This window comes from Rana temporaria, chromosome 2 (assembly GCF_905171775.1).
Source record: "Rana temporaria chromosome 2, aRanTem1.1, whole genome shotgun sequence".
In the NCBI taxonomy this organism is placed as follows: Eukaryota; Metazoa; Chordata; class Amphibia; order Anura; family Ranidae; genus Rana; species Rana temporaria.
Genome location: NC_053490.1, coordinates 264,535,068 through 264,555,577, shown reverse-complemented (window position 1 = coordinate 264,555,577; position 20,510 = coordinate 264,535,068). Strand labels below are relative to the sequence as shown.

At 43.1% G+C, this 20,510-nt stretch overlaps 1 protein-coding gene across 1 annotated transcript in view; it reads right to left on the bottom strand.

Moving 5' to 3' along the window:
- LOC120926738 (multidrug and toxin extrusion protein 1-like) overlaps positions 1-20,510 on the bottom strand; it is a 128,782-nt gene that overhangs the window by 17,191 nt on the left and 91,081 nt on the right. Inside the window, exons 14-15 of the mRNA XM_040336902.1 lie at positions 14,265-14,397; positions 12,529-12,623 (exon numbers count right to left, since the gene is read on the bottom strand). Of these exons, the coding sequence (XP_040192836.1) occupies positions 12,529-12,623; positions 14,265-14,397 (228 nt within the window). The remainder of the gene's footprint in view (positions 1-12,528; positions 12,624-14,264; positions 14,398-20,510) is intronic.

Here is a 20,510-nt window from a genome sequence, read left to right as displayed (position 1 = left end):
CACACTACAGCAGGATATAGCCGCCCTGGGAGGGCGTACAGACATGCTAGAAACAAAACACGATGAGTTGTCACTGGCCCACAATGATCTGAGGAAGGATTTTGAGCTACTAGCTGAAAACTATTCCTATCTCCAAACACAAGTGGAAGATTTAGATAACAGGAATCGAAGGAACAACTTAAGAATACGAGGGGTTCCAGAGTCTGTGACAGAATTGATGCCTGCTGTCTCGAGACTGTTTCAGTCTCTTCTTCCAGACACCCCTCCACAGTCCTTCACATGCGATAAAATCCACATGGCCCTGCGACCCAAACCTCCAATTGACAAACCACCCCGTGACATTATCCTTTGTATGAAGGACTTTGTGATAAAGTAGAATATATTGAGGGCAGCCAGAAACCCGCACAACATTGAGTTTGAGGGAACAAGGATTCAATTGTACCCTGACATCTCACAGGCCACCCTTGAAAGAAGGCGCAAGATAAGGGAAATAACATCGATCCTATAATCGGCCCACATCAGGTACAGATGGGGATTTCTGTTCAAACTCACTGTGCCCCACAACGGCACCATCTATTCTGTTGTAAATGTCGCAGAAGGCAAAGAGCTCCTAATTAAATTGGGTTTGCTGGAACCAGTAGGCCCGAGAGCACCTTCCACACCACACCCTTCACCCATTTGGACCACCCCCTCCTCAAGATGCCATCAAAGAAGGATGAGGCCATCTATGCGATTCGCAGATCCGTGAAAGTCGCATGAATCAAGTTTGTTCACCATTTTTTCTCCATCTTGATTTTTTACTGATCCTTTAAAGAAAGTTTTTTACAAATTCAGGCTCTTTTCAATTATATGCGACTTGGTATCACATGAAAGACGTCTCAAGCAAATTTATTTCAGTTATATCGTTTCTGCATTTTTGCGACACTGAATACAGACGCTTCATCAAAGTGTATCATCTCCTATCTCAGCCACACGAGTTGCCGGGCCATGAAAAACTATGGTTAAGATTAAGTTCTTCAACCCATTGATGCGCTCTGCGAATCTTTGAAAGTCACATCTATGTCCTTTTTTTTTTTTTTTTTTTCTCTCCCCCTACCCTGTACTACCTATCCATGGAAAATGCCACTGACGTGCTTCAAAACCCTAGCTCTTTTTGGCAGTATTTCAACTTAGAATAATCGCACTCAACAGTCTTCAACATTTTGTGCCATCCGTGCGGTTCGCAAATCAAGAAGAAGCATCATGGTCTGGCACAAATGCTCGAACATATTTATCGGGCTAGCTAGACTATAGTACTCATCTCAAATAAATTCAAACCCCCCTCCCTTTTTTTTCTCTCCCCTTCTCTTTCTTCTTCCGCTCACCCATACAGGGCCGGACTGGGAATGAAAACCAGCCCTGGAAATAATTTCATACCAGCCCCATAACATTATTATACCAGCCCCACAGCATAACGTCAGAGAGAGAGGGGGGTGCAACAATATGAGAGAGAGAGAGAGAGAGAGAGATGCAATGCTCTGCAGGCCAAAACAACTATAAATGCACATTTATTTTTACCTGAAAAAAAAAATGAATAAAAAATCCACGAGAGAGAGACAGAAAGGGGACTGCAATGGTGAGAGAGAAAGTGCATTGCTCTGTAGGCCAAAACAATTATAAACACAAATTTTTACCTGAAAAAAAAAGTTTGATTTAAAAAACAAAAAAAAATCCACGAGAGAGAGAGCCACAGAGGGGCTGCAACAGTGAGAGAGAAAGGAAGGTGCAATGCTCTGCAGGCCAAAACAATTATAAATGCACATTCATTTTTACCTGCTTTAAAAAAAAAAAATCCATGAGAGAGCAAGAGGGGCCTGGGTGCCATGGTGAGAGAGAGAGAGGGGTGCCATGATGAGACAGAGGGTGCGCAACGGTGAGAGAGAGGGTGCGCAACGGTGAGAGAGAGAGGGTGCAACGGTGAGAGAGAGGGTGCAACGGTGAGAGAGAGTGCAACGGTGAGAGAGAGAGTGAGAGAGTGCAAGAGAGAGTGCAACGGTGTGAGAGAGTGCAACGGTGAGAGAGAGTGAGAGAGGGCAACGGTGAGAGAGAGAGTGAGAGAGTGCAACGGTGAGAGAGTGAGAGAGTGCAACGGTGAGAGAGTGAGAGAGTGCAACGGTGAGAGAGAGAGTGCAAGAGAGAGTGGAGAGAGTGCAACGGTGAGAGAGTGCAACGGTGATTGAGAGTGAGAGAGTGCAACGGTGAGAGAGAGTGAACCGGTGAGAGAGAGAGTGAGAGAGTGCAAGAGAGAGTGAGAGAGTGCAAGAGAGAGTGGAGAGAGTGCAACGGTGAGAGAGAGTGAGAGAGTGCAACGGTGAGAGAGAGTGAGAGAGTGCACCGGTGAGAGAGAGAGTGAGAGAGTGCAACGGTGAGAGAGAGTAAGAGAGTGCAACGGTGAGAGAGAGAGTGAGAGAGTGCAACGGTGAGAGAGAGAATGAGAGAGTGCAACGGTGAGAGAGAGAATGAGAGAGTGCAACGGTGAGAGAGAGAGTGAGAGAGTGCAACGGTGAGAGAGAGAGTGCAACGGTGAGAGAGAGAGTGCAACGGTGAGAGAGAGAGTGAGAGAGTGCAACGGTGTGAGAGAGTGCAACGGTGAGAGAGAGAGAGTGAGAGAGTGCAACGGTGAGAGAGAGAGTGAGAGTGCAATGGTGAGAGAGAGAGAGTGCAACGGTGAGAGAGAGTGCAACGGTGAGAGAGAGAGCGAGAGAGAGAGAGAGTGCAACGGTGAGAGAGAGAGCGAGAGAGAGAGTGCAACGGTGAGAGCGAGAGAGAGAGTGCAACGGTGAGAGAGAGTGCAACGGTGAGAGAGAGAGTGCAACGGTGAGAGAGAGCGAGAGAGAGAGTGCAACGGTGAGAGAGAGCGAGAGAGAGAGAGAGAGTGCAACGGTGAGAGAGAGAGCGAGAGAGAGAGAGTGCAACGGTGAGAGAGAGAGAGTGTGCAACGGCGAGAGAGGGGGGTAGCAAGGGTGACAGAGGGGGGGGGGTGAACCATGCAATGGTGAGAGTCTGAGAGACTCTCACCATTGCATGGTGCACCCCCCCCCCTCTCTCTGTCACCTTTGCTTCCCCTGCAAATTGTAATCTGTATAATATGCATGGTGCACCTTCCCCCCCCCTCCCAGAGATTATTGTACAGATTACAATTTGCAGGGGTAGCAAAAGCGACAGAGGGGGGGGGCACCATGCAGAGAGGGGGAGGGGGGCACCATGCAATGCCTGGTGAGAGAGAGACTGTTATAAAATTACAATATGCAGGGGCAGCAAAAGTAGGTGACACTGACAAAGAGAGGAGAGGGGGGGGGGGGGCCGGGGCTGCACCATGCAATGGTTCATTATACTGCAATTTAGGTGTTCACCTGACCTGAGTTCCTGTGCTCCAACTCCGAGGGCGGCCGACGCCATTCACTCCTCCTGTGCCCTCACTTGTGACCTGCCTGCAGACAGAAATTGTGGGCGGTGCTGGCGCCGCACAGGCAGATGGAAATTGGAAGGGGAGATAGAACAGAAGAGCCACAGCGTTCTGACGTTCTCCTGCTCGGCTCCTCCCCGCAAGGGTTAACGCTGATTCCTCAGCAGGCATCGGATCCGATGAGAAGGAAAGTGTGGCGGCCGCAACCCGCCGGCCCGCCGCTTCTTTTCCTGACATGATGCATGATGACACGGCAATCTATCCCTCCCTGCATTAATTTATAAAGTGCGATGGCCGCGGCGATGGCGGCCGCGGCCCGCCGCTGTTTTGTATGGGCTGTAAGCGAGACAAAAGCAGCCTCAGGGCACTGAATGCAGGCGGCCTACCGGGAATTTTCCCGGGATCCCGGTAGGCCAGTCCGGCCCTGCACCCATATGATCAGTAATTACAAGTAATTCGCACTAAATCAATGATGCTTGTTCTCTTGCTACCGTGAGTTTACACTAGCCACACTTTAGGTCATGTACTTGATTCTTTCTTTTGTTGCGTAGGTTGCTTTGTCAATACTAGAATTCCGATTACGTTTGCAAGCTAAGAAATATGTTTTTTCTTTTCTATTCTCTCCTTCCCTCCCTTTCCTCTTTTTTTTGGGGGGGGGGGCTGGGTGTGGAGTTATTGATGTAGGGACACAGGGAGTTGCTTAGTCTCCCCGCCTCCGCTTGATTGTCCCCCCTCTCGCTTTTGGAGTCTAGAGTTGGATCCGATGGCACGCCTTTTGGTGCTTCTGGTCCTGCTCTCAGTTGCCTATTACGGCAGGACTCCCAGAGTGAGTTATGGACATTTTTGCCCAAAGGATACTGTTTGTAAGTCAGACTGTTTTTTGCAGTTCGACCCCTTATTTTTTTATATTCACTTTTTACAGTTTTATAGCAAATTAGGTAACATATTTAGCTACCCCATAAACTTTGAAATAATGTTCTTTCGGTTTATTTTGTTGTGCTTTAATGTACTCAAGTCTCACATGAATAACAGATTGATTGGATACGGTTTTGGTATAGAAGTCATATTTAAGATCAATACATCGCTTTTGCATGTCTCTTTAAATTTGGTTCTAACATGCATTACGATTACGTATTGGGGTGCTTGGTATGCGGCTAACGTCTCTTCGCATTTTGCTCTTATCTTTCAGGACTCAAAAAGATCTCAAAGCTATCACTTCACACTATACCTCAATATTTACCTATACGCTCCAAATGGGACTAATACCGCGTACACACCATCACGTTTTTGAAACTTCAATTTTCAAAAACGACGTTGCCTACACACCATCGTTTTTTCACAATGCTCTAGCAAAGCGAGGTTACGTTCACCACTTTTTTCCATTGAAGCTCGCTTCATAACTAGCTTCTGGGCATGCGCGGGTTTAAAAACGTCGTTGAAAAACATGCTTAAATTTTTTTTGTCGTTTTTAACAAGACATAAAACAACATTTTCCCCCTCACACGGTCATTTAAAAACGTCGTTTTTTTTCATCACATAAAGTGATGGTGTGTACGCGGCATTAGAATAATTTCCCACAATGCCAACGGCATCAACTCTCCCCAAAAAAGGAAAAAAGCCTTCCGCCATTATAAAAGACTGGGGGCTGACATAATTTTAGTGCAGGAGACACACTTTGCTGCATCCAAGCACCCCAAGTTCTTTGACAAAGCATATGGTCAATTCTATTATACAACGTTCGACTCTGAAAAAAGAGGCACAGCTATCTTTATTAAAAACTCTGTAGTGTTTGAAACCCAAAGCGTCTTTAAAGACCCAGAGAGTCGCTTTCTGATTGTAAAAGGTTCTATAGGAGGTCGTTTGGTCACAATAGCCTCTGTATATGCACCCAATGAAGCCCATGCTTCCTTTTTTTCATACTTTTTTAATACATTGGACAAATACTCCTCCCCCCATTTAATAGTAGGCGGAGACTTCAACTTAGCTGCACACTCAACCTTAGACAGGAGCAGAGTGGCACCCTCATCCAAGGCTTTCCCTAAAACATTAATTCGCACATTACATACCCACCAACTCATTGACACATGGAGAGCACATAATGTAGGCATCAAAAATGACACCTTTTATTCACATCCTCATGATTGCTCCGCTAGATTAGATGACATTTTCTGCACCCCAATTCTTGTAGCTAATTCCTCAAAAGCAGACATTCACTCTTGCCACTGGTCGGATCACCAGATCGTATCGTCAAAAATAGGTCTCAACAACACACCACATAGATGGCGCATAAACAATGCACTTTTAACAGACCATCTGAATATCCTACAGTTAACATCCAATATGGAGGAATATTTTACACTTAACTCCTCCCCAGACATTCTTCCCACATCCCGGTGGATGGCCCACAAGGCTGTCATGAGAGGTCATCTAATCAAGATGGCATCGACTAAAAATAGGATGAAACTGACAGACATAAAAACACTAACCAGGGACCTAGACAAGCTATACCATAAACATAGTCAATCACCCTCTAGCGATATACTAAAACAAATTCAAGAAAAACGTACGGCCCTTGACACATTACTAACTTCAGATACAGAAAAGGCACTTAGACGGAAAAACTGAAACTGAACCAATCGGCGAAACCCCATATACCTATAAACTAAGAAATACTACAGGCAATTTAGTCTCCCATCCCAAAGAAGTGATGGAGATGTTCTTGGATTTTTATGAGAAACTTCTTTCTTCTCCACAAAACGCCCCAAAATTATCCTCGACACAGTGGCTAGATGCAATTCCTCTACCCACTCTATCTCCCCAACAAAGCGAGGCATTAAATGCGCCCTGCTCAGATACAGAAATAAATAAAATAACTTCATTAAAGACATCCACAGCCCCAGGTCCAGATGGCTTTTCAACCTCATACTTCAAAAAATTTGCTCCAATTTTAATCCCCCACCTTGTTAAACTATTCAACCACATCCTGCAGGGCAACCAATTCCCCTCTGAAATGCTCCTGGCCAATATGTCTCGATTACCCAAACCAAAGACCACTCCACCCCACAGAACTTCCGCCCAATCTCAGTTATAGATAACGACCTCAAGATTTTTGGTAAGATATTGGCAGATAGATTGGCCTCAGTTATCCCTCCTCTAATCCACCCAGATCAATCAGGCTTTATCCCTGATAGACAAATTACAGACAACATAAGATTAGCAACAAATATCATACAAGACTCCAACCTACACACCAGAACCACACTACTACTTAGCTTAGACATACATAAAGCCTTCGATAGCGTCAGCTGGGCCTACTTAGACTCACTACTCCCCAGATACGGTATCAGCGATGAGTTTCTACACAGATTTAAAGCCTTATACCACAACCCACATACACGCATCAAACTCCCTGGCAATAACTCCGAGTTTTTTCCACTAAGCAAAGGCACGAGACAGGGCTGCCCCTTATCCCCTCTCCTTTTTGCTCTAGCTATTGAACCCCTTGCAAGAATTTAAACTAAGTCTATATGCTGACGACGTCCTCTTGTTTCTCACTGAACCATTAATCTCGCTGCCAAACCTCATCAAGACTTTGGATACTGTTAGAATATTATTTCAAATTCATAATTCGGCAATTCATAATTCATGGCAAGCTTGCAAAACATATTTTGATTTATGATTAATCATAGTAATTAGGTATGAGTGAATGACCTTTATCAATTGATATGACATAATTCTTCTATCCAAAACTGAGCATTACGGATATTTCTGGTTAGCCAATTTGAGAATGACATATAAGGTATCCTGGTGTAGGGTGACAAGAATAGATTCAGAATAGATCTATATTTACGTAGTGATATCAATAATATACTAGTTCATATCTATTGTTAAGCTAGTTTAGTAAAATCGTATTTATACTAGTATGTATTGGTATATAGTTACTTAATGAAGGTATAGTAGGTAATATATGTTCATATAGGTTATGATGTTACTCAGTATACTCTAAGTATAGAGTGTCACATGTGTGCCTGTCAATCAAACTCCATACGACACTCGTATGTGCTAAAACCTTTTCTTGGTATAACATATTGCTGAACATAGCAGATATTAATGTATGCCATACAAGGGTCTAATATGTGGTCATGACGTACGTTTGTAACATATATATATATGCTATGCTAAGAAGGCTGAACACACTTACATGACACACTGACACTAAGACACACTCACTCACACCCTCTTGGAAAGACAACACTGACATACTGATATACTGACAAGGAGAACTGCTGATACCAGAAGTCTAAGAACGTCATTTCCTGCTTCTTCCTGCTTCACTTTGGAAAATCTCAGAGACAAGATGGCCTGAGGCAGCACACATGCTTTCATAAGCTTGCTACAGCACTATCGATCCAATTCCAGATATTTTCATCTACGCTAAACTGAACTTTATACTATTTTTCATTGTGTTTGTGATGCAACCTGTGTGACAATAAACTCACACGTTATTTTCAAATCAACCTGACTATGAATGATCTTCATTCAGAAACGCCCTTGAGCTATAAGAATATTAGTTCATATAACATTCTTTCAGATAAGTTTCATGACCTCTCAGGGTTAAGCATAAACTTATCTAAATGTTCTGCCCTTCTAATTAACTGCCCCCCAGTTTTGACTACTATATTGAAGAACAAGTTCTCTTTTCAATGGTGTGAGGACTCGTTTAGATATTTAGGTATCCATATCACTCCATCGTACAAGACCCTATACCACAAGAATTACCCTAGAATACTCCAAAACATCAGAGATTTACTCAAACAATGGTCAACATACCATATTTTGTTTATGGGTAGGATAGTTGCTACAAAAATGGTTATACTACCAAAACTATTTTACCTTTTCAGAGCACTCCCCCTTTTGGTACATAAAAACACCCTAGGTTCTATATAGAGAAAAAAATAACAAATTTATATGGCAAAATAAAAAATCTAGATTTGGATATTCACTGATGTTCAGACCCCAATCGAAGGGAGGGCTGAGTATACCCAACCTATGGCTATATTATCTTTCAGCTAGATATACACAACTTGCTCAATGGTACGCACCTTCCAGCCAAATACCTTGGCTATCATTTGAGGAACACTCTATCCTACCGTACCACCTTCAAGGCCTTCTATGGTCCAAATTCATCAAAACTAAAAAAATTGGCCAACTTAACAAAGTGGTACATCAAGATCTATTATTATGGCACAGACAAAAGCATACATTTAACATCTCCTCAGAGATTCCTCCCCTAGCCTCTTTCGTAGGGGACCCCCTTTTTACCCCCCCCAGACCTAAACTCAAATCAATATACTATATGGCATCTCCTCAAACTATCTAACCTAAAATCAATCACTAAAAATAATGCTTTTCGTACATTCTTAGATTTGCAGTCAGAATATAACCTTACAGGTACCGAACTCTCTGCAACTACAACAATATCAAAAATCAAACTTTTCTACCAAAATAATTATTCTCTCACCCTCCAAACCCCTTTCACGATATTTGAACAAATTTGCCTTACTTCACCACGAGATAGGGGTTTAATATCCAAAATATATAAGGACCTAAATGAACACAATACACCAGACAAAACACGTCAAATGTCACAGTGGGAATCGGATCTGAATGAGTCCTTCTCCACAGAACAATGGGACACTATGATTAACAACTTACGAAAGTGCAAAAAGACAGCCTCCATCAGAGAATCTGCCATTAAACTTCAATACAGGTGGTACCTCACCCCAGACAGAATTAATTCATTATATACAACAACCTCTCCCCTATGCTTCAGAGGATTCCCAGTCCAGGGCTCCCTTATTCACACCTTCTGGGATTGTACCCACCTCAAAACCACATGGCAACAGGCTAAAAATAAAATAGAACAAATTACGGGTAGAAACATTGTACTGACACCTAAAATTTGCCTCCTTTTCTATCCTATTCCAGATATCCCTATAGCCCACACTAGGCTAATACACACGTTGTTCAGCTCAATACGCTGGGCCATAGCTCTTAACTGGCGATCTTCTACTGTGCCATGGGCCCAAATTATGAATCGCATGCTGGCCATCAATCATCGGAACACATTCATCACACCCTATTTGACACTATGGACACATACGATAGAAAATGGAAACCTTGGGATCTCTCTCTGTTGATTCATTGAACTACAATATAATATGATTGGCCTTTATCGTCAAACAATCTATCTGGGTTTTTGTGCCTCTACAATAAGTTATCAGAGATTCTATTATACATCCCATAGATTGTTACCCTATCTTTTATACTACTGCTACCCATATATTATGATGATGTATACTGCCCCCTTTTTTATATGTATATGTCTTACCAATGTACGCCTAAATTGTATTGAGACTTTTTTTTTTTTTTTATTGAAAAAAAATGACACAGGTCCATCTTGTTCACAGTCAGTCAGTCACAAATAATGCCTATTGTGTTTGTAATGCATGTAAAATTTAATTTTCTATCTGCTGCCTTTTGCAGGGCTTTACAATATTGATACAATGTTACAAATACAGAAATACATTGCAGGTAATTAGGTGATCTGTAAAGAGTTTCAGTTCAGTAAACAAACAACAGTGTTCCGTCTGTGCAACATTGTATCAATTCTCTATAGCAGTTCACTATTTGCAGTAGCGGATTTATTACACAGTCAGGTTGAATAATAGAGACAAATATATTTAGTTGAAGCCTAGACCACAGTAGGGTGATTTCAGATTTGACGTGAGTTGCAAAGAATCGCATGAATAAACAAAAAGAGAAAATGCGCCAAACTAAGTGCAGTAAGTGGGTATTTAATTCAAATAATTTGTACACAATAAGAATGGCTACTCACAAAACCAGTGATAACACAGGCATGTTAAGGAAAGACGGCTGGTCCGGTGTCACAACATGTCATCAACAGTTACAACAGGCTGTTCTCATATCCTGGTCCCTATGTGACCAGCCTGTTGTAACTGTTGATGACATGTTGTGACACCGGACCAGCCGTCTTTCCTTAACATGCCTGTGTTATCACTGGTTTTGTGAGTAGCCATTCTTATTGTGTACAAATTATTTGAATTAAATACCCACTTACTGCACTTAGTTTGGCGCATTTTCTCTTTTTGTTTATACATATCTTTCAGAGTCCGCTTCTGCTTCAGGATTTTGCTGCCGCTAAAGTGCTATTGGACTTATATTGGACTATTGATTTATTCATTTTTAAGTTATTGACATGGACCTTATGATACGTTTACTTTTCGATTATTGACTGTGCTCTCCTGGTTATGCGCCATCTACCTATATGTATTATACAGAATCACATGACAATGGAAATCTATTTTTTTTCAATGGTGTCTGTAACGAGACCCTTGTTCGCTCGCTTCCGCTCCCCCAACACTCCTCTGCTACTATTGAGTCAGCTTGCAGATCGCAACGTCTGATGGTTCGGTCATCCAAGGCTCTGGGATCCGAACTACAGCTATGTGCCGTTCGGAATCCATTAGAACAAACACAAGGCAGGCTGTATCAAGGCTCCGGGATCCGAACTACAGCTATGTGCCGTTCGGAATCCATTAGAACAAACACCAAGCAGGCAATATGTTAGTTCAAACAGGAACCTTTATTGGAAGCACACAACACACTTTTATACAGAATTTGGAACATCCCGCCCCCAACAACCGCTTTCCTATTGGTCAATTGTAAAGTACATGTAGTCCTCCTTCAGGTCCTCTTAGCCATGCAAATGAGGACTTGAAAATTAGTCAGCAGGGATTGGTCCGATAGCTTGAATAGAAGTCTGCTATGTGTAATGAGACAGAAGCCCCAGGAAATGGCACGGCTGGCACAGGCACGTACAGTTACGTCGCCTTTAGGAGCCCAGCCATGGGTGGCGCGCGCACGCGACCCGGTCCGAAGCTCCGTGACGTGCCCACGGGACCCGCAAGCTCGCATGAAGGTGGTTAGTTCTTGCGGGGAGGAGCCGAGACAGCCACCAAGGGACCCCAGAAGACCAGGTTCGGGGCCACTCTGTGCAAAACGAGCTGCACAGTGGAGGCAAGTATGACATGTTTGTTATTTTTTTATTTTATTTACCTTTACAATCCCTTTAAACATACAGCCAGAGCTACAATGTAAGTGTTTAGATCAAAGCATATTCATATGTTAGAATGGTCCAGTCAAAGTCCAGACCTAAATCCAATTGAGAATCTGTGACAAGACTTGAAAACTGCTGTTCACAGACATTCTCCGTCCGATCTGACAGAGCTTGAGTTATTTTGCAAGGAAGAATGGGCAAAAATGTCACTCTCTAGATATGCAAAGCTGGTAGAGACAAACCCAAAAAGACTTGCATCTGTTATTGCAGTGAAAGGTGATTCTATAAAATATTGACTTGGTGGGGCTGAATACAAATACATGCCACACTTTTCACAAATTTATTTGTAAAAAATTCTAAAAACCATTTATCATTTTCCTTCCACTTCACAATTATGTGCCACTTTGTTTTGGTTTATCACATAAAATCCCAATAAAATAGATTAAAAGTTTTGGTTGTAATAAGACAAAATTATACCCAAATAAGCACATTAGAAGTCCACTGTGGCTTGTTAAAAACAGTGCGGCTGTGTGGGCAGAGCAATCTGTGAAAGAGAGAACTACAAGAACTACAAGTCATGTCTGCCAACAAAGCAGACAACCTGTGGTTCTCAATAAACTCTGAGGCCGCTGATGAGTGCTTCCGTAGTTCATTGACAAGTCCTGCGGTACTCAAACAGACAGCACATACAGAGTTACAGACTGAAAGTTGTAGGATTTGTGTGCAGAAGCCTGACATTGCACCAGGCCATGTTTCAATGATCACAGGTGCAATGCTCTGCAGGCCCCTTTGGGGGAGGGAGTTAATAAAATTACATTTTTTTTAGCAAACATATGTGCATTATTATTTTTTCCCAATATGTGAACTTATCCTTTAGGAGACTGGAGGGTCTCTAATACAAAGTCTCTCTAAATACCATGTAAAGATTATAAAATATAAATACCTTTTCTGTCATAAGGTTCCAGTTTACTTTCCAGAAATATATAGAAAAGAAGAGATCAATACAAGCAAACCCAGCAATTATTCCAATCCAAAAACCTGTTAAAGCAAATATTAACCTTTATTTTCATAATTTAAAAAAGGGAATTTCCTGTTACATTTCTGAATACATAACATATGTAACAGACAAAATATACCAATACAACATGCATGACCTCTTCATTTGGACTACAACAAGTAAATCCCACATTTTCACAGTCCATTAAATGTCCATTTATCTTGTGCATAGTGATAAATGATCCATCGACCATAGAATTTATTTTTATGAGAAATCTTTCACTTGGAAATGATTATTCAACACAGAAGAAAAAGACGGATTTGGTTGGATTCTGATGCATTTTCCACCAAGACCAATCTAGTCCTTTTAAGTGAAAACAATAATTTATTGATCAAAATGATCATTAGTGCAATCAATTTTTGTAGGTAGGAAAGCGCACTATGGGGTTTATTTACTAAAACTAGAAATTAGTCACATTTCTGGATAGAAACCAATCAGCTTGTATAATTAAGCTTTGTCAATGAAACCTGGAAGCTGATTGGTTTCTATGGAGAATTGTGACTAATTTTGCACTCTGTAGCTTTAGTAAATAAACCCCTATGTGTAGCCAATTAATGCTGTAAGGCACATTCTGTTGATACCTAATTTGGGAAAAGTACTGCATGCCCTGAATCATACATGATTTCCTCTCTTTGAAAGTAAAGATGCTGTTCTTACACTACAGCTATATTCTTGACCAACTCTTGGCTGGAAATTAACGTTAGAATTCCTATTGTCAATGTTGGATTCACACTTTTATAGCTGTAAATAAGTCTTTCTTGAAGCCAATGTGCTATCCAAGACACCCAATTCATTTCTTTGAATCTGAGAGCTATGGAACCTCTCACTCATTTCTGGGTGAGAAATGCGATGTAAAATGTTTGCTTTAGAAGGCTGTAGAGAAGAGATCATAGCAGATAAACAGGTACAGCTTATGTAGGCAGATTTGTTTTATCCCTGTGTATCACCTGATGCTAGTCACTTCACTGGGTATATGCAAGGGTTTACAATGAATTTATTAAGGAATAAGGATACTCATTTATTGTTGTTGGTCTGTATTCTCGCACTGCCATTCTACGTTTATAAGGGTGTGACTTTAAATGTTTTGTTCTGATCAATAAAACCAAATGCTAACAAAAGAACCTAAGCAAAAGCAGTTTACAGTTTCAAGTCACTTAAAGCAGTTGTATAGTTTTTTTTTTTTACTTTTACCTAGAGGTAAGCCTATAATAAGGTTTACCTGTAGGCAAAAAAATATATATGCAATGAGCCGCTGACTGCAGGGGATTCTCGGCTTAAGGCCCGGCAGATGCCGGACCTTGCCGGAAAGAAGTCTCCCACGCACATGCGCGGGAGTGATGACATCGCGGCTCCAGCCACTCACAGCGCTGGAGCTGCGATACCCTGGAAGACACGCCAAGGCAACATGTCAGCTACCTCGGCGTGGACCAGGTAAGTTACCGACACCTTGTTCTAAGGTAATTATTTCATAATGAGCTAGTATACGGTGCATACTACCTCATTATGCTTTTTGCCTTACAGGTGACAACATTTTTTTTTTATGGGACTATACACCTGCTTTAAATAATGCTGCAATTTACAGTAAAATGGTAATAGAATGAATAAAATTACTTTTTAATTACCTTTTATACCTAGTTTCAATGGAAACATGAGGGGTACACCAACTGTAAAAGTGATAAGGCAGTAACCTACAACAAGTGCCAATGCCCCAATCTCTGGCTTCCCAATGCCTCTAAGTAGTCCATTGAAAACAGCCTGTACAAGAAAGAACATACAGAATTAAAGTACCGATAATGTGATATGTTTGGGCAGGGAATATATATCATGCATTATGATTTTTGCAGTGACCATAAAATACATATACAATAAGTGACACATTTAAAGTGATACTATAGAGCCCACAGGGTTCCGACGCGCCCACCACCACAGGGTGCACACCCACGACCATTCCTGTTTCGTCTGCTCTACTACAGAGACAGGGACACCATTCTGTCTAAAGCCAGGATTACCCCTTCTCTCAAAGTGGATAATGCAAAAATCTCACTGTTCCCTGAATTTTCAGCGGAGGTACAAAGGCAAAGGGCGAAATTCCTGGATATCAAGAAACGACTGAGGGCAGTGAATGTTCCATATTTTATGCTATACCCAGCAAAATTGAAAGTAATCGCCAATGGTTCCTCTCACTTTTTTGACATTCCTACATCTGCTATGCACTGGCTGGACAGGGAGGAACGTAACCAGGAGCGGCGCCAGCCTGAAGGTTGAACACAGAAAGAATTCTTTTCATCGGTGCAAAGCACTTCATATGTGCTGTGCAGTGGGGCAGGTTATATCTGTTTGATCTCACACTCTATTGGTCCCATTCCGCACTACACAGATGTTCTTCTACGTTCTGGGACATACTTTAAGTGCTCACGTTTGACATTAGTAATTTCGTCTACTTACCTCTCGAGCTACGTTATTGCCCGCCCAGCAACCTGGTCCTGAGCGGACTTATTTCCCCTCATGTTGAGGGGCATCCTATGATTACTCGGGTCCTGTTGACCCGGACTTATAGTTTTGGTTCTCTTGTTGCTCTTTTTCAAAACCTTATTTTTTATTTATTTTTCCCAACAGTTTTACCCCCCCCCCCCCCCTTGTTTTTCCCACAAATGAATCTGCAATGGGTAATTCAAAGGTTGTCTATTCTTCAATTTAACAGTAGAGGGTGCATTGAGTATGTGTTTTACTTACTGTTTCTATTGTTATATTACATGGTGAGCCTAACCTTGCAGTACAGTGGACAAGCCAATGGTGCTCCCCCGTATTCTGTCTCTTTTTACTATGTCTGCCAATCCTAATAAGGGGCTGCTCTTCCACTCATGGAATCTGAGGGGCTTGAGTGATGGGACGAAGCGAGGGGCAATGTTTCATTATTTATCTAGAATGACACCACACTTACAACCTGACTCTGTCTGTCTGCTTAGATTTTGTGAATTCCCGTTACAATTTCATGCTACCTACTCCTCTTTTTCTAGGGGAGTGGGCATGCTGATTGCTAAAAATACCTCTTTTCAGTGTATGGAGAAGCAGATAGACAGAGAGGGTAAATATGTGTTCCTGTTGTGCAGCCTGGAGGGCTTCAGATGTATTGTTGGAGCAATGTATATCCCTCCTCCTTTTAATTCTGACCCCTTAAAAAAACTAGCGCAATTTATGGCATTGCATCCCGGGATCCCTGTTCTGGCTCTGGGGATTTCAATAATATTATTGACCCACGGCTGGACAGGCTGTCCGCCTGCCCTAGCACTCAGCGGGTGATGTCCCGTGCATCTCCCTTTGCCGCTTAATATCTTAGCTAGGTCTACATGACATCTGGAGGGGGCGTAATAGGGATGTACAGTGCTATTCTTGCCATGGCGGCCTCTCTAGAATAGATATGGGACTCGGAAATGATTTGCTGCTCCCACATGTTTTGGATGCAGGAAGGCAGTTAAACATGCACTATCCATAGACGGTCCAATGGAGTTTACTCCCATTTGGAACAATCCCAATTACCCCAAACTACAGGGATTCTCCCCTTGGTCACGACTGGGGATATGGTACTTCACTCAATTATATGATGGCACTGTACTCAAATCATTTGAAAATTTATGCAGGGAATTCTCTCTCACGCTGAAACAATTTTACCAATACCTACAACTCAGGCATGCATTGCAAACCCAGGCACGGATTGTCAAGCTTAAAATTACTAACTATTTCCTGATACAGGAAGTTCTACAGGCTGACAACCGCAAGGGTTTGATATCTCGGGGCTATTCTACTTTAGTAGCTACGATTCAAAATCCTGCTCTACTTAAATGTAGACTGCGCTGGTCAACGGATGTGGGAGACATAGACGGTGATCTGTGGGACATGGCCCTGGAATCGGTTCCGGTGGTATCAGCCTCGGCATCCCATAAACTCTCACAATTGTTCATACTTCATAGGTCATATCGTACACCTATACAACTATATGAGTGGGGCAGAAGAGATTCCCCCCTATGCCCTAAATGTACCATTCACAGAGGAGATTTTATACACATGATATGGCGATGTCCGAAGCTCGCTAGATATTGGATAGAGGTCACACAGACTGTATCCGATATAGCACAAACACCCATACCATGCACACCACTGGTGTGCCTCTTGGGATCTGTTGATGCTGAAATGTATCCAAAAGGCGTCTATATAATGGTAACTAGATTATTATACCTGGCAAGGAAACTCATAGCACGTTATTGGCTTGCGACTAATGTGCCTACAAAGGCCCAGTGGATCGCGTATGTCAATTCTCTCCTCCTTCGGGAGCAGTTGGCATACCATTATGTTTATCCCCTTAATATGACTCAGTTACTCACTATTCTTGTCAATAAAAAAAAGTTTTGATAAAAAAAAAAAAAAAAGTGATAATATACACACAGGGCCGGATTCAGATAGGAGATACGCATAGATATCCCTAAGATCCGACTGGTGTAAGTGTCTTACACCGTCGTATCTTAGGCTGCATATTCTCGCTGGCCGCTAGGTGGCGCTTCCGTATAGTTACGCGAGGAATATGCAAATTAGTATTTACGCCGATTCAGAAACAAACGACCGCCCGGCGCTTTTTTTTTACGTTGTTTGCGTTCGGCTTTTTCGGGCGTAAAGTTGCCCCTGCTATATGAGGGGTATGTGCGGCGTATCCTATGTTAAGTATGGCCGTCGTTCCCGCGTCGAATTTTGAAAATTTTACGCCGTTAGCGTAAGTTGTTCGTGAATAGGGCTGGACGTCATTTACGTTCACGTCAAATCCAATACGTCCTTGCGGCGTACTTTGGCGCAATGCACACTGGGATATTTTACGGACGGCGCATGCGCCGTTAAAAAAACCCGCCAAAAGCGCAGGGTCAAGTAAAATTTAAATACAACATGCCCCCAACATCCCCATTTAAATTAGGCGGCCTTACGCCGCCGTAACTAAGGGCGCAAGTTCATTCTGAATACAGAACTTGTGCCCAAAGTTACAGCGGCGCAACGTATCTGAGATACGTTACGCCGGGCGGACAGATAGACCATTCTATCTGAATCCAGCCCACACTGTTTAATTTACACTGTCCCTTCTATTTCTGTGTGTGGATAATGGCACTGTAGAATTTTAATAAAAAAAAAACCATCTAAGTACCTTTTTAATAAACGATATACAGCTATCACACGAACCACAGTCTGTCCGCTGAAAAACAAAAGCAGGGGGAGATTCTCCTCCTCTGCTGCATGGTCACATGTTCAAAAAAAAAAACTCCTTTAGTCCTGGTTCACATTGATGCTACTTTGAAACCGTGTATCTTCACTTGAAGTAGCACGATTTCAAAGTAGCAGGCCAACGTGATTTCAGATGCTACTTGAAAGTAGGGATGAGCCGAACACCCCCCGGTTCGGTTCGCAGCAGAACATGCGAATAGGCAAAAAATTTGTTCGAACATGCGAACACGGTTAAAGTCTATGGCCGGGTACTCACGAGCAAACATGTACGGTGAAACCGGTCCGTCGGACCGTTTTCACCGTACATGCCTGCCAGAGGGCTTCTGTACGATGGTTGTACTAACCATCGTACAGAAGTCCGCGCGTAAACACTACGCGGGGCGTGTCCGCGTCGTCGCCGCGACGATGACGCGGCGATGTGGGCGGGCCTGCCATTTAAAGGCTTCCACGCATGCGTCAAAGTCATTCGACGCATGCGAGGGACGGCGGGCGCTCGGACATGTACGGTAGGTCTGTACTGACGACCGTACATGTCCGAGCGGGCAGGATTCCAGCGGACGGTTTTAAAACACGTCCAAGAATATTTGCCCGCTGGGAAAAGTCCCGGCGGGCATATGTTTGCTGGAATTCGGCCCGCTCGCGCCTACACACGACCGAACATGTATGCTGAAACTGGCCCGCGGACCAGTTTCAGCATACATGTTTGGTCGTGTGTACGGGGCCTAAGGGACACAAACGTGAAAAATCAAGAGTGCTCATTTTAAAGGTTAATATGCAAGTTAATGTCATAAAAAGTGTTTGGGGACCTGGGTCCTGCCCCAGGGAACATGTATCAATGCATAAAAAAGTTTTTACCCATATTTAGAACTGTCCCTGCACAAAATGACATTTCTAAAAGGAAAAAAAGTAATTTAAAACTAATCGCGGCTATAATATTTTGTCGGGTCCCGGCAATACAGATAAAAGTCATTGAAAAAAACGGCATGGGTTCCCCCCACAGTCCATTACCAGGCCGGTTGGGTCTGGTATGAATATTAAGGGGAACCCTGAACCAGAATTAAAAAAATGCAAGGGGTCCCCCCAAATTACATACCAGGCCCTTCAGGTCTGGTATGGATTTAAAGAGGAACCCTACGCCAAAATGTTGAAAAAAATGGTGTGGAGTTCCCACAAAAATCCACACCAGACCCCTTATCCAAGCACGCAACCTGGCAGGCCGCAGGAAAAGAGGGGGGACGAGAGAGCACCCCCCTCCTGAACCGTACCAGGCCACATGCCCTCAACATGTTGATGGGGACAAGGGCCTCATTCCCACAACCCTTGCCTGGTGGTTGTGGGGTTCTGCAGGCAGGGGGCTTATCGGAATCTGGAAGCCCCCTTTAACAAAGGGGACCCCCAGATCCCAGCAACCCCCCTATGTGAATTGGTAATACCATTTCACAAAAAAAGTGAAACAAATTGCAAAAAACACACTGACACAGCTTGAGACAAGTCCTTTATTAAAACAGAAAAAGAATTCCAGCGATGTAATCCTTCCTTGACCCGGGATATGGAAAAACACGCCAACACGATCTGATTCCACCTCTATGGGAGGTGCCTGCTGAATGATGCTAGACCCGCCGTGACAGCTCTTAAATAGCTGAGGGCGGGGCCATCCGTGACGCAACGGGAAAACGCTGCGAGGTTACCCAGTGACATATACGTGTGACCCTGCCCCCTCTGACGCCACAGGGGTTTCCCGGAAAAACACGCCGCCACAATCCGATTCCAATATTTTTTATTTTATTAGCATCCAAGGAAGGACCATACAAATATTTTTACAGTAAATACACAACAGTATCATTAGTTCAACAGCATCAATATAACAGCAGTGTACAGTATGTTACATACAGTTAGCTCCATATATGTTTGAACACAGGCACAATTTTACTTTTTCAGGTATTTACCAAAACATATTCAAGCTATAGTTATATAATGGATATGAACTAGAAGTGCACACTCTCAGGTTTAATTTGAGGCTTTGTACATCCAAATCAGAGGAAGGGTTTAGGAATTACAGCTCTTAAAGGGGTTGTAAAGGTACATGTTTTTTCACCTTAATGCATTCTATGTATTAAGGTGAAAAAACATACGAGCTTTAGTACTCCCCCCCCCCCAAGCCCCCGTTTACTTACCTGACCCCTTTGAAAGTCCCGCGCCGTGAACGCGCTGGCTTCTCGGTCGGCTTCTCGGCTCATTCACTGGTTGATTGAAAGCAGCGCAGCCATTGGCTCGCGCTGCTGTCAATCCTATCGAATGACGCAGCGTGCCTGGGGGCGGGGCAGAGTGATACAGTGTATCACGGGACCGCGCCCGCAAGAACTTACCACCATGTGAAAGAGCTCGCAAGAAACCCATTCACAACATCCAGACAAGTAAAGGACACTCTCCAGGAGGGGGCGCAAACAAACTGAAAATTCTGGGGAAAAAAAACATCAATTGCAGCCACTGTACCAAAAGCGGCCACTTTACCCATCAAATGCAGCCACTGTGCCCCTTGAATTAAAGCTAAAAGTCTGCACTTTAAATTCATTTAAATGTTATTCTGGTTAGATACAGAGCCAAAAGTA